This window comes from Heterocephalus glaber, unplaced genomic scaffold (assembly GCF_053883595.1).
Source record: "Heterocephalus glaber isolate CG9 unplaced genomic scaffold, H.glaber_assembly_v1.0 deba00001481, whole genome shotgun sequence".
Taxonomy (NCBI): Eukaryota; Metazoa; Chordata; class Mammalia; order Rodentia; family Bathyergidae; genus Heterocephalus; species Heterocephalus glaber.
Window position 1 is genome coordinate 38,711,067 of NW_028258317.1, and position 15,644 is coordinate 38,726,710.

The 15,644-nt window shown below is 33.1% G+C and overlaps 1 protein-coding gene and 1 pseudogene across 37 annotated transcripts in view; one reads left to right on the forward strand and one right to left on the reverse strand.

Moving 5' to 3' along the window:
- The window catches only part of Mpdz (multiple PDZ domain crumbs cell polarity complex component), a 159,349-nt gene that overhangs the window by 31,801 nt on the left and 111,904 nt on the right, over nt 1–15,644 (forward strand). For 35 of the 37 annotated variants that reach the window (XR_015440073.1, XR_015440072.1, XM_087183939.1 and 32 more), the window contains exons 4-7: nt 12,382–12,591; nt 12,969–13,108; nt 13,837–14,050; nt 14,748–14,876. Coding sequence is in view for 35 of the 37 variants with exons in the window: in XM_087183939.1 (XP_087040065.1) it covers nt 12,382–12,591; nt 12,969–13,108; nt 13,837–14,050; nt 14,748–14,876 (693 nt within the window). In the remaining 2 variants the exon portion in view is untranslated. Of the gene's footprint in view, nt 1–11,408; nt 11,501–12,381; nt 12,592–12,968; nt 13,109–13,836; nt 14,051–14,747; nt 14,877–15,644 lie in introns of all 37 variants that reach the window. The other 2 variants (XM_087183958.1, XM_087183942.1) reach the window with 2 other exon arrangements.
- On the reverse strand, nt 5,269–5,356 carry LOC147825914 (U2 spliceosomal RNA; annotated as a pseudogene).

Genomic DNA, 15,644 nt, shown 5'->3' on the forward strand with positions numbered 1-15,644 from the left:
AAATGAACTGGGTAAAGATAATAGTGGGCTAAAGAGACATCTCGTCAAAATAACATCAATCTTCACATACCCATCCCTAGATGCTTTTCTGTAGTTTTATTTTATTTTATTTTCCCCTAATCACACTGTGAATAATGAATTAGTTTTTCTTTATCTTCTGGAAATGTGAAACTAATAGAAAAAACATTGAAAAACTCCTAACATCATTTGTCTAAATTTTCAGTGTTTGGCATTTTAAATGGATGAATTTACTTCATTTTGTTGTTTTCTCTATCCTGATGTAGAAAATTTCAATAAACTTTGATAAGAATATTATGTTTGGTCAAGCTACATTCCTTGAAATTTTTTTGTCTTGGAAGTTTGACTAAGAAAACAGAATTGTTGAGATTTAAATAAGAAAAGATATTCTGCAAATATGCATAAACACACATGCCTAAGCCTTGGTGTATAGGCTTTGTTCCACTTGCCATTTGTTCTTAACTAGCATAAAAACAAGCTTTAGAATTCATTGTATTTCAGGTTTGTTTGAAGTTCATTTACTTTTTTGGGTAAAATCCATGCTGTGTTCATCTTTAAATCCCTTGTACTTTGCATGATAGTTTACTCGAGCTCAAAAAAAAAAAAAAGATTGCTTAATCAGTGTACCTGTAAGTATTCTTAAACATTAAGAACTGTTGTTCATTAAATATTTATCATTCCTTGCCACAGAACTAATTTTCAGCATAGTAAATTAACCAAATAGCTAAAGTTACTTCAGAGACTCTACACTTTTTACTTAGAAACTGTATTGAAAAAGTGCACCTGTCTTCATCACCCTCATCCTCATCATCATCGCCACCACAGCTAACATGTATCAGTATCTTACTATGTGCCAGGAGCTACTCCAGTTACCGTAATGCTATAAGGGAGGTCATAGTTCTTTTTTTTTCCAGACAGGGAAGTGGAGGCACACAGAGATTATATGGTGAAGCTATTTCGGAGCCAGGCAGGCTGATACCCAAGGTCCAGGTAACAGATATAGGGTTGTATTGGTTTTTTCTTTATTTCCTTCTTAAACAGTATGCTGAACATAATTTAAGGATTTCCTAGTGGTTTCAGGGCTTCTTGTGGTTATCTGATCTCAGATTGTGGCCATATAGTCTGTCAGTATTTGGAGAGAGAGATATCCCAGATTTTTGTTCTGTTGCTGATATTTTGTGGTAGATAATTTTAAGTTTATTCTTAAAATGAATATATATTATTTATATGTACTATCCATTGAACCTGTCTTTTCCCTTTATAAAATAGGAACTAAATAACATGGATATTAAAGGTATAGCATAAGCCCAGTGCTTCTTTCACTAATTGAAGTTTAATATTCTAAAGCAATTTTTAAATATCTTGGTCTCATGACCAGTTACAAAATTTATGAAGGTCTGCAAAGAGCTTTTGTTTATGTGGTGTATCTACCAATATTTACCATGTTAGAAATTGAAATTGAGAAATGCTTTAAATATTAAATCACTTAAAATAAATATAGTAAACCCCTTTGCTTGTTTAATAAGAATGGCATTGCTTTATATTTTTCTCTTTAATTAAAGTGAATAATAGAATAAAAACGGATTTGTCTGTTTCTACATTTAATCAATTTGGATTTGTAGTTTTAGTTGAAGAGTATGGAAAAAAAAATCTGTTTTCACCCAGATGTGTAAACTAAAAAGGGAGATTAGCTTTCTTAGATAATGGTGGATATCCTTTGATAGCACATGAAAATTTGTGGTGATTTTTTTAAAGGTTCGCTGAAATATGGAATCTGAAACTAAGTCAGTGAATATTCCATAGTTTATTACAGTAAAATCTATTAGTCTATCTTGCTCTTTGATTTTTTTTCTTTTACCCAAGCATAATTTTATAACACTTTGGCCATTTGGAAAATTTGAAAAATGGCAAAACCAAACAGTTGATTATATAATATCAAAAAATTATACTTGCTACTATCACTTGAGGTCTTATCAACAAAATCTTTAAAATATGGAGAAGTGTCAAGTTCAGGGTGGTAGACACAAGTGTTCCAAAATTGTTTTTGCTTGAAAGCTCAAATTTTATTATTGGCAACAATTACTGTCAGCTGTTGTCCTTGAATTGGCAGGCTTACTTTGTTTATTTTTGAGAAAGTGTCTTTTAAGTATGCATAGTCACAATTCGATTTTTAGACATTTTCTCAAATATAATATGCATAAAAAGTGGCTAGTTCAGCTTGCAACTCAAAATTAGTGCTTTTTTTTGAGAGTCATATATATATTTTTTTTGCTTTAGATTTGTTTGCCATCTTGAAATAAACAGCATACTGAAAGACATGCATTCAAGGGTGAAGATTTAATATAAGTAACAGTTTTTACTATTTCATCAGAGACTTCTTAAAGTGATTTAAGTGGTGGGGAAGTAGACTATTACTCTTGATGACAGAAACTGAAAAGAATTTGTGGGTTTTTTTCAACATAGGCACCATATGACATTTTTTTGTCATAGATACCTCCCACTCCCATAAAAATAGTAATATATGAAAATACCATTTAAAAAGGTCAAACAAATTTGAAAAAGAATTCATTTTTGAAGTTAGAATTTCAGTAGAAAGTCAGGCGATAGGGTAAAGATTTTGATATGTTTTACTTCATTGTAGGATCTAAGGTTTTTTTAGATTGTAAACTTAAATTTCTTTTTATAACAATAATGAAGATTAAAACAATAATGAAACAAAACTATGCCTAACTTGAAGTTATTCTCCAATAATTATCCAGATGTTCATATTACATTTTATGAAATTTGGAGGAGTCTGAATCTTTTCACTTCTCAAAGCTTTGGTGTCATTTAGGCCTTCTTTAAAAAACAATTTATAAAATACACACAGAATACTCTGTGGTAGTCTGCCTGAGCATACATTTTAGTGCACTGTGCCTGTTGGAATGATTTTAATAAAATGTTTTATTTGTGTGTAGTTTCAGGAATGAATAAAATCTTCATAAATGGAAGTTTGAGTGAAACTAAAATATTATAAAATAACATAACCTGTTAAGTGGCCGTTCACTTCAGTTGACAACATTGCATAAAAACACAAGTTTCATACTTGATCTTGTCATTGGGTAGTAATCATCTTTGTATGCCTTCATAAATATCAGAAGGGAAAAGTCAAGAGTCTTACATACTCTTGAATTTATTTCCTTCTTCAGGCTTTAAGTGTTCTTTGCTTTCCATCTTGATTTTCCTAGCTGGTAATTTATCCATTTTAGCACAGGGATTTTTAAGACAAATATGCCATTAAAACTCGGCACTTGTACCTGAATAGGGGCAGGTGCAGAGACTTTACATTTTGATTACTGGGAATAACTCCTTAAACATTCTTAGGGTAAAGAATTTACTGTTTAAATTGAGTACTCCTTTTATTTTTTAATTTATCTGCCAATGCTACAGTAAAGACTGCTTTAAGAATTTCTACAAATTATGGGTTCTAGACCACTGTCTGCTATTTGAGAATTCACAGCTATGTAAAGAAAGTCATCCTATCTCAGTAGTTGTGTGAACTAACCCTTTTATAGGATTATGGAAAGTATTTTGTCATGTTAATTACTGTCCTCATCACCAGTGTCTTAGAAATGTTAGATGCCAAGCAAATATTTGAATGAATAAAAAAATCGCGTAGAAAATGTAAAATTATGCTTGTTATATGGGGGACTGTTGTTTTCCTTTCTTACAACTTATGGCTCCATTTTGTATTTCATTTAGTTCAGGAACTGTGAGCTGTTTTATGTCCAAAATAGTCTCGTCACATTAAGCTAATTCCCTTTGAACATGCAACTCAATTTCTTTAATTAGCTTTAAAAATAAGGATCATTAAATCAGAGTGCCACCGTCAATTACTGTGCAAGAGTTTGCCTGTTCAATAATGCATCAGAGCTGTACTCTAATCAGTATTGCACTGAAAGATTTATGAAAAGGAGACCTACCAAGGTTCCAAACTTGAAATGGAGTCCTATTATGGATAAAATTTTTTTCCTGTGATTTCTGCCCTTTTAGGTGCTGTATTAATTTCATGGAATACTCTCAGGATCCTGTCCGTCATTGCATTTCATATTTGGGATCAGTTCCAGGGAGTGTTTTACAGCATTTTTTAAAAATTCACAGGAAAATAAGCACATTTCTTGCTCTGCAAGAAGAAAAGACAGGGTGCAGATTTTTGTTTTTAAGCTGCATTTCTAAGAGGCGCACCTGTTATGACAAATTCTCCTGAGTGCCTTTTTTTCTTATTTGTCATTATGCTAATGGATAACAAATAAACCAAAACCCTAGCAACATAATTTATAAATGTGTTTAAAATCCACCAAAAATAGGGTCATAAAAGCAATGGCCATTTTTTCCTGCTTGGTTCAAGATAGCATATATTTTAAATGATAGAAATATAATATTCATCAAATATATGTATATGAGTCATTTTATTCTTATTATACATTCAGAATAAGTGAAAATAACAGAAATCAAATAGATTTTGATAATATACAAAAAATTCTTTAGGAAATTAGTTTGATCCTGAGCAATCATTTTTGTAAATGGTTGTTCAAGTACTCTGGAAAAATTGATGGGAACTGTTAAAATAGAGCTAGTAATATTAACTTTCTTTCCAGTTAACAACCCAGAAAGGATAGCTGAAGTATAAGCAGTTGATATTTCAGTAAGTTTTAGCAGATATAGATAAGTGAATCTGCAGATCTGAAAATATTCAATTGAGTTAAATTAAATCATATATAAATGGTTAAAATATTTAACACATTTACCTCTTCATATACTTTTGGAATGAGATTAGTTTTACAGTAATCTTATTACTTATAAATAATAATAAATTATTAAATAATTTTATTTTTTTAAATGCAGATTTATAATTTTAAAATCTCAATTTCCTGTCTTATAAAAGTATAATATAGTGTATCATAATAAAGAGTTTAATGTAGTATAATATAGTGATTATTTTTTCTTATATTTTGTTATACAGTTGAATAATTAAAAGCTTTAAAAATTCATGGTCTTAGAGGAAGAAAAATACACATGTGCTACAGAGGATAAAACACATTTGCTGAGGATTTATCTTTATTTGAACACTTTATTAAAGGATCCATCCTGAAAGTGGGTGTCAGCCAGATGAATCCATACCAGTTGTGTGTAGGAGTTGTCTGTCTCAGTCCTTTACTAGGCCTTACCTGCACATACGGTTTCCATATTTTCCATCATTTAAGCATGTGTAATTGGTCATGGAACTTAATTCAGAACTGCAAACAGAAGGTGTAACTAGTTACTACACTTGATCTTAGCCAAAAGGCCGAGAAGCGATGGTGTAGTTAACTAGTTATATAGAGGCTCTTGCTGCCACCTGCTTTTTGAAAGAGAAGTGTTTTTATTGTCATAATATTAGAAACTCTAGGTTCTGTGCTCCAATCATATTTTGCAATCATATTTTGCAAATGTTGATACAACTAAGAAATGGGCTGGGGATTTAGCTCAGTGGTTCTGGCGCCTGCTGCACAAGAGCAAGGACCCGAGTTCGATCCCCAGTACCAAAAAAAAAAAAAAAAAAAGAAAGAGTACAACTAAGAAATGACATATAATACAGGGAAATATTGGATAACCTATGGGACATTTACAAATTGAATATACAGTGTAACCATTACCTAAATCAAGACATAGAAAGTTACCAGAACTCTATAATACTTTCTTGTTCCCCATTTTCCTTAGGCTTAACCTTTTCCCCGAAGGTTTCATTATTTTGACTTTTACCTTACAGGTAAGTATTTTAACTTTATGTAAATGCAGTCTTGGTTATATATTCTCTGTGTTGGCCTATTTGTCTTAACTTTCTGTCTTTTTTTCTTTTTTTTTTTCTTGAGACAGGCTCACTTTATAGTTTAGGCTGGCCTTGAACTCACTATATGATCCAGGGAGCCTTGAACTTGTGACACTCCTGCCTCAACCTCCTAAGAGTTGAGATCACAGGCGTGCATTACCATGCCTGGTCAACTTTGTGTCTTGAGATTTGTTCATGTTGTTTTGTGTAGCCATGTAGTTTTTGTTTCCATTTCCCATTGTGTGGATATCATGGAATGTATTTGTTCCCCCCTTACGTTTGTTCCATTTTATCCAGTTCTTATTTTTGTAAAGTTGCTGTGAATATTCTAATGCTTATCTTTCAGTTTTTCTATACATACTCATTTGTCTGGAATGCATTTGACTTAAGAATGAAATTTCTAGGCCTTAAAGGGCATGCAGGTTGAGTGAGCATCCCTTACCTAGAATACTTGTGATAGAGTGTTTTATATTGTAGATTTTTGTTTTTGGAGTTTGGATTATTGGTACATACATAATGAGATATCGTGGGGATGAAACTCAAGTCTAGATGTAAAATTCATTTATGTTTCTTAGATACTTTATACACATAAACTGAAAATAATCTTACACATGATTTTTAGGGCTTCTGTATTTTGACAAAACCTATCACAAGAGGTCAGATTTAGCATTTCTACTTGGAAGGTTGTGTTAATGTTCAAAAAGTTTTAGATTTTGGAGAATTTCATATTTTGGATTTTCAGATTAAGGGTACTCAACCTGTGTTCAGCTTTTGTAAATTCTGCCAAACTGCTTTCCAAAATAGTTTTAGGTCTGCTTTCTCACTATCATCGTGAAAATTCTTGTTACTCACTTCATTGCTCATATTTGGTACCTCTGGACCCTTAAATCTATTTTTTGCAGTTGTAGGCATTCCAGGAAGTATGTTGTAGTACCATATTATTCTGATGTGCATTTTCCTTTTGATTAATGCCATTGAGCACTTTGCATATGCTGATTATTTGGATATTTTACTTCGGGAAGGTCTGTGTATGTTCTTCAAATCTATTTTTATATCAGTTTGCCAGTCTTTTATAGATTAACAAGCATTTTTTCTAAATTCTGAATACAACGTTTTTGGGTGGCATCTTTTTTGGTTTTTAAAATAGTTTTTATTTGAATGTTTGCTGTACATTGAGATTACATTCATTGTGGGGAGGTGGTACACATATATCACACATCTTAATTTATTTTACTTGCTCTTCCCTTCCCCTCCCTTCCCTCATCTCAATCTTTTGATCCCCTTCTTACTTGCAAAAAATCATCCTATTTTCCCCTGCTTTGTGCTTTGCCTTTTTAGTCCCTTCATTGTATCTTTTAATAATCAGAAGGTTTTTTCATTTTATGAAAGGCCAGTATTTTAAACTTTTCCTTTATGCATATTGCTTTGTTTTGTCCTACTTAAGAAATCTTTGACTATGCCATGAATATAGAGATTTTCTCTAAAAAGCTTTATTGTTTACCTTCTAAAGTTTGAATATGATGTGAGGTATAAAGTATTTATGTGCATGGTGTCTGTTTATCATTTCCCATAAATATCGATTTGACAATGAAAAAATGTATTGAAAATATCCATCCTTTCACTTTTACATTGATAGCAGTATTGTAAATCAAATGATTCTGTTATATATGGTTCTGTTTCTGAATTCTGTCTTGTGTTCAACGTTTTTAAAACATTTTTTATATTTAATATAGAATCTGTTCAAGTTTTAGTTTCCAGTTGTTTATAATAGAAAATACAACTTATATTGATTTTTACATTTACCACCCTTGCTAAATTCACATCAGTGCTAATAGTTTATCTGTATTCATTTGGGTTTTCATTGTTCACAGCTCTGGGCCTGCCAATATTGTAGTTCTTATTTCTTCGACTTCAGTCATTTTAACTTTTCTTTCTTTTCCTTGCCTTATTGTACTGCCTGGAAACGTGAATTTAATATTAAATAGAAGTAATGATAGCATGAATTTTATACATTATTTGTTTCTACCTTTTGAGCTGATTGCTTTTTTCCTTTATTCTCCTAATGTAGTGAATTAAACTAAACAGTTTTCAAATGTTAATTAAATCTTCCATTTCTAGAATATTCAACTTGGTCATAATCCTTGTCCTATTTAAGTTCCTTTGGATTTAGTGTACTAATATTCTTGCTTAATATTTTGTATCTATGTTTAGGGGAGGTTGTTCAATAGATTTCCTGTTTAATAATGTTCATGTTAAGTTTTGGTTAAAGTTATGCTGACCTGAAAAAACAGTAGGGAACAATTAGTTCTTTTCTCTATTCACTCCTCCCCTCCCCTCCACTCCCTTCCTCTTTTTCTCTCCTTTTCTCTTGTATCCTCCTCAAAATACTCCCTCTCACTTCTAGCACACTTACTTCTTGTTCTTGTCAGCGTATGAAGCCGTTCTGGAAGTCCCCTTGCATCGTGTCTTTTAAGGTACACGGTCAAAACTATGGCGAATACTACTTGCTCAAGTGCCCTTCAGTGGCAAGGCAGGCTTGTGAAACATTACTGTGTCCTCACCCACCCTGTTTACCAGATTGGGCCTATCATGAAACTTCTATCTAGCCCTTCTCAAAAGTCAATATGACCATCAAATGGAAATATTTTGAATCAGTTCAGGACATTGAGGCAGCCGTGTAACCATAACTAAAGAGACTCACAAATGAGGGCTTCCAGAACCGATTCAGAAAGTGACAAGAATGATGGGATAGGGCTGAGGATTTAGCTCAGTGGTTTCGCCGCCTGCTGCACAAGTGCAAGGACCCAAGTTTGATCCCCGGTATAAAAAAAAAAAAAAAAAGAATGATGGGAGGAATGTTTTTGAAGTGAGAAGGATGATTTTGAGGGACATTAATAGTGATGTGTGTTTCACTGTAATAGAGTTTTTAAACATTTTTGGTAGTTTTTGATCATACCTCATATATTGCATTTCCTATTCTGTTACTTACTGAGAGTGATGTATAAGAATTTAGATTACTGTTTTGTATAGATCTGAGGCAACAGATGTGTGTGTGTGTTCGTGTGTGTGTGTGTGTGTGTGTGTGTGTGTGTTGCTATGCATATTTTTTAATTCATTCTGTTAGGTTCTGGCTGGTGTGGTTCTGTTTGAAAAGTCAACTGTTTCTCATCTTTGAAGACAAGGTTCCTTTTTGTTCCTGTTCTTTCAAGAGTTTTTTCTTTGCCTTGGATCTCAGCTGTTTATATGTTATGCTGTGGTGGTCAGCCTCTAAAACAGACACCAATAATCCCTGCCTCCTGCTGCTCTCCTGTAACCCTTCTTCACTGTGCATTGTACCTACTACTTTGTTGTGTATCAGTACAATAGGGCAGAATTGTTAGTATCTTTTTGGTATCTTTCAGTGTTTAAATAATGGCATATAATTATATATAGAAATTAAGAGAATTTTGTTTTCTTGGGATGCGCTACAGAAGCAGCATATTAGCACAGCTCCAAGTAACTTGCTAGGTAAAACATACTGTCCATCTCTGTTGTAAGGGATATTGACCAGTGCCCAGGACACTAAACACTTGTCTGTTTAGAAACTATACTCTGGTTTATATTCTTCAGCTCTGATTGCTATAGGTACATTTGTCAAAAGTTGCTTTTGAAGTTATTTATGCTCTTTATACTTATTTTATAATTTTATGAAGATATAAAGATTTATGACTTCTGTGAAAACAAATTTCTAAAACTATAGAGGTGAACTAATAAAGGAAGTATAGGTGAATTAATTTTTTTTGAGCAAATCTAGAATATTTCTTCAGTGAAATTGTTTGGGTTTTTTTTTTTTTTTTTTGGTATTGAGGATCAAACTCGGGACCTTGCCCTTGGGAGGCAGGCAGAGGCACCGCTGACCTAAATCTGTGGCTCAGAAATTATTTTTTGAAATGTTCAAATTAATAGTTCACCTTAAAGAGTTATAATAAATAATACAGTATACTGTGAGTGTGCTTTATGTATCAAGATGGTAAAGACGTCCAGTTTTTGGACCTGTATTAAAGAAGGTCTTATCCATATATCAAAGTATGAATTATATAAATATTTTAAATTAAAAATAAGGCAGTTAGGTTATATATTTGTTATATGGTATGCTTTCTTCAACCTTTTAGAGTAACTCAATTATTAGTTCTGATTGCATTTTGTAAGACAGTCTTATCTATACATCTGAATTCTGAGATGACATTATATCCTGCCCTTCTACAATGAATCTGAAACCTTTTCGAATGATACTTTACATAGAATTCATTCAAGTTCTGTTTTAGGTAATAGTACTAGTTAAAATCTATAAATTAAGTTAATACATGTTTGTTTATTAAGTGCATAAAAGCTCTTTCTAGATGTGCTTATCCAGAAGTTAAAGAGAATAGATAATTATTTGGTGACTCTTGCTCATTTACTAGCTACTTTCATAAATCATACAGATTATCTATATGCAAAAATCACCAGATACTTGTATTTTCTTCTGTTTGTTTTATATTCTGTAAAGCAAGGATAGGAGTCATATTCTTTCTATTAAACATTTATAATCTGCTATGAACAGATTTATCAAAGCAAGTGAGATTCACTCTTGTTTCTAAGAGAATGTAGTTCAGAAAAAGCATTATAGTAGACAGTTATAACAGAAATGAAATCAAAACGTACTTTGGTTCTTTTTCTTGTGAGTACAAATTTTTGAATTTATAAATAAGACTTTTGATGGTATAAATTACTTTTTTCTATATATGATCCATTTAAATATGTAACAGTGGCTTTCACATTTATATACATTTTAAGGAAGAGAAAAAACAGTTGAAATCATTGGCATTCTTCAAACTTATAATAAATTAAGAAAAGATAATTGATGTTACTTATTCATGAGTCTCATATTGTAATCTTGTGTTTTTTCTGCTCCTACTAACTTTATTCTTGGAATGCCTTCACACCTAGTCTTTCATAGTATCAGAATTTCTACTTCAGCAGTTAATTTCTTATAGACTATCTATTCTTGGAATGTAATTTGTTCATTCTGGCTTACCACAGTAGAAGTCCAAATATTTTTTCCTATGCAAGCATACCATAGGCATTAGGTCTTGGTGTGTGGGATCTTCAGCCTGTCACAAATTTCATTTTGCCATCTGCTTCAACCTGAGCTGTGTATCTTCTGCTGGCAGACTTTGCTAGAGTTGCCATGGCTCGGGATAAAAAAAAGTTAATCTTGGCATGAGAAGCTTGCTTTTGAAAAAAATAACAATTGATCGTGCCTGCTGTAGATTTTAAAATAAGCATTTGAAAGGATTTCCAAAAGTCTCTACTTAACATATTGATCATTTTTATTGTGATTATAGATATCTAATATAATTATTGAATTATTGGTAACTTTGACTTAATGAATTTTCTGATTTGTTTTTAAGGATAAGTAACAAATGGATATATCCATTAATCCACATGGATTAATGACATATTGTAAAATATTTTGATATCTCTGTCAATGAAGAGTTTTTACTTCATATCTTTCTTCCAGAAGTGATATTCAAATGACTACATGCTTTGTGTGTAATACACAAATGAAAGAGGCACCATCATAAAAAATCTAGGTGACAAACTGCTTATCAGGTATATAACTATATAGTTTCATCATCTGCAAAGCAGGGATAATGATACTTGAAGAGTTGTTTGGGAGATAGGATCAGAGTAAGTCCTTAAAAATGGACAAATAAATGTTTATTCTCCAAATGGTTATTGATGGCCAACTGCAAGGCATTTTTCTAGATAATGGTGACCTTATAGAAAATAAATTGTCAAATTATTCTACAAGAGAATTTTGCATTCTAGTTTGCCTCCAGTAACTGAGCTAGAAACTCCGTGACAACAGGGACATTAGGTGGTGATAAGTGCCAAGCAGGAGGGCAGGGTGAGCTTGTAGAGCATAATGACGGTCCTGTGTTGGATTGGGTTGTCAGGGAGGGCTTTTCAGAGACAACATTGAGCTTACCTGAATGGAAGGAAGCAGAAAACATGGGATATTTGGGAAAGGTTGTATCTGGATGGTGGAGTGAGAAGTTTGACAGTTGAAAAAAAACAATGAGGAAGTCATTGTAGCTGGAGCTAAGAGGAGAGGATCAGAGTGCTAGGAAAGGAGGTCAGAATGATCCTGTAACCCCATTGATTTAATCTTTATGATACATAATTGTAGATAAAATGTCATTCCTGACACCCTTCAGAAATACAAAATTAAGGTAGACTTAGTATTTTTTTAATTACAAGTCATAGCTTTAACTTGGAGTTCTTTATAACAAGCACACAGAAAGTGTGCTACTGACAGCTGTTTCGTGGAGTTAAGGTTCAATGGCCAAGTTTAAGGGCAAAGTAGCTGCAAGACCATCCTCACTTTTAACACCAGTTGCAAGTTTGCAGGGGTTCCTGAACCCACCTCTGATAATTTGTTAATTCTCTGAAAGGTACATTATTACTGTTAATTTCTGTATTACTCTTAGGTAAACATTGCAACTTCAGCAACTTCAAATGTTGAGTATGCCCATATTCCTCATCTCAGCTCCTCTGTAATTCCTACTCTCCAAAATGAGTCATTTCTGTTATCCTCAAATAGTGGGAATCAAGAGGCACTTACAGGATCTGGTACTCCACATATCAATGGGAAACCTGTTTGTGATGAATTTGATCACTTGATCAAAAATATGGCTCAGGTAAGAACATTTCTTCTTGTTATTGTGATAAAATGTTGCAAAAGAGTGTGGTCAGTCCTGGATTATATAGTGGCATTTATAACATCTGAAAAATTTGCAATGAAAAGTTATTTTGTCACAGACTGGTGGTTCAGAGGTTCTTCTATTAAATTTTTCTTTTTTAATTTTCATATTTTAAATTCAGTATTACATGTTGTGTTCCAGAAATATACACGAAAAATAAATGTCCTGTATCTAGGTGATGAGTAAAATTTATCTTAGAAACATTTTCCCGTTTCTTACTTTGTTACTGTAAACAAAGTAATGCCTCTAGTGAGATGACTCTGAACTACAGCAATTAGCTCTTAGTTTTATTTTTTGCTTTGTTTCCTGCACAGGGTCGCCATGTAGAAGTTTTCGAACTCCTCAAACCTTCCTGTGGAGGCCTTGGATTTAGTGTTGTGGGGCTCAGGAGTGAAAACCGGGGACAGCTGGGAATCTTTGTGCAGGAAATACAGGAGGGCAGTGTGGCTCACAGGTGAGACGGTCACAGTGTCTTCTGTGCTTTTGGTGTCACATTCAGAAGGTTTTGATCACCATGGGGGAATTTAGAAAAGCAAAAATGAACGAAAACAAAAACATGTATTAACCAGTTTTTAGAAGTCATTCACATTGCTGTGATAAAAAGCAAGTCCTTTGAAATGAAAGTAGCCCTTAAATAGTTTAATTTACCTACTTTGTAATAAGGAAAGAAAAAATTGATAAGAATATTTTGATTGCTATAAAATGACCTCTTTTTATTTGATTTTAAAGATTGGTGTGTTAGGAGTGGCCCATGGGCTGGGGATTTAGCTCAGTGGTTCTGCCGCCTGCCTCACAAGCACAAAGACCTGAGTTTGATCCCCAGTACAAAAAAAAAAAAAAGAAGTGACCCATGGTAATTTGAACTATATTTTATTAATACACTCCAAGCAATAGTGCATGGATACTTTCATTTTTAAGAACTAAGACCATGTAAAATATATTGGATATATTGAGTGGATAGTTACAAAGAAAAAATAAGCCTTCTAAATGGAGGATTGAGTAAGGATAGCAGTTGTATTACCTTAGCATGTATGTTTAAAAGTAGAACTGCAGGAAAATGCTTAAAAAATGACAACATTTTAAAATAGTATTAAAAGTAACCTGATGTACATGCCAAGAAAGCTGTCTTTTCCATGAGAGCTGCCATGTATCTTTTTTCACCCCATTTTTCATCCTTGGTAGAGATGGAAGACTGAAGGAAACTGACCAGATCCTTGCTATCAATGGACAGGCACTTGACCAGACAATTACACATCAGCAGGCAATCAGCATCCTGCAGAAGGCCAAAGACACTGTCCAGCTAGTCATCGCAAGGGGCTCTGTGCCTCAGGTCAGCAGCCCCAGTGTGTCCCCCACTCCATCTGCAGCCAGCACAATTTCAGCTCATTCTAACCCAGTGAGTGCCTGCAATTTTGAGAAGGAACAGAATATATTTTTTCTAGTTCCTTTTCCTTGTTTCCATGTTTCTAATCTCTGTAGGTGCTTTGTACTTCTTGAATTTTTATCTTTTTATTCTTTTATCTTTACCTAACCTGGAATATTTAATGTTTAATTATGTGTACCTTTATAGCTTCTAAAACAGTCTACTTTCTCGGTATAGTATTATGGCAGCATTTCTCAAAAAAAAAGTAGATCTCTAACAAAATTAAAATTATATTTATCTGTAGACAGATGTAGTCTTGACTTTGCTTTGTAAATTATACAATTATATTGTTACAGTTAGCTTCCAGTGACTTTGAAGTCATCTTAATTTATAATCCTTCCTTGAGGCAGGATTAGACAAAAGACATTTTTGACAGATGACTGTTTTTTCCCCTCGATCTTGTTTCCTTTTCTTTTTTACAAGTTGTATAAAAGATCTTGCAAATATATAAAAAAACAATGTGTTGATGGTCTTAAGAAGGATTATATCAGTAGGAGTAATCATCTATTGAAAGAGAAGTGTACAAAGTGCAAGGGATTCTTTGGTGGTTATTAGCATGTTTGAATTTAATTACTTAACACCAATGAAATAATAATCACAATATCTACTGTAACATAACATTTTAGTGTTTAGTAAGTTTTACAGCCTCATACGGGAGCTTTGTTTTTAGGTTCACTGGCAGCATGTAGAAACTATTGAATTGGTGAACGATGGGTCAGGTCTGGGATTTGGCATCATCGGAGGAAAGGCAGCTGGTGTGATAGTCAAAACCATTCTGCCCGGAGGAGTTGCTGATCAGGTGAGCTGCGCCATTGTCTTCAGTGCTGTTGGACCCAGTAAAATGGCTTTACCTTTTATATTTTCTGTTAGGAAAGTGAAACCTTGGACTTACATAATGGCAAAGAAACTGAGGCAGGATCTTTTTTTTTATTGGACTGTTCTTGTAGAACTGAAGAGGGATGTTAACCCTAAGTTATAGTTACAGACAATTAGCACTCTTTAAAACCACAGCCTAAGCTGAAACCAAGGGTATGGTTTTGATTATTGTAGAGGTAGCTAGCTGCCCTTTGGTTTTGCTCATAGGTTTGAAACCTGCTCCCCTGTTTTATAGTCACCAGGTACTGTGGAGAAATTGTTAAAGGGAAAGAACAGAGCTCAACTTGTCCTTTTAGGGAAGGGTCACAGGTATCATCTTTGTACATGACCTGTAGCCTATTTTTATCACTTAGAATAGTTCATTGAAGAATTATCATTATGTTTAAGATATGTGTGAAAATATGTCATTTATTACATTTATTAGTTATGATTCATGTTTTAAATTAAAAAGTTCTGCTAGTTTAACTGTTGTCTTCATTATAATATTTTATTTATGAAGCTACTTTTTTACATGTGTACTTGAGCTTCACTTTCAAACTCGGGCTCATCAAACATTTCTCATATTCATAAATGAAAGGCTTATTAATGGCAACCTCTTCAGTAGAGGTATTAACAGTAGCACGATAGTTGGCAAATTTTTCTCCTTTAAAATATTAGAGGGACATATAGCAGTATCAAATGAAATTGATAA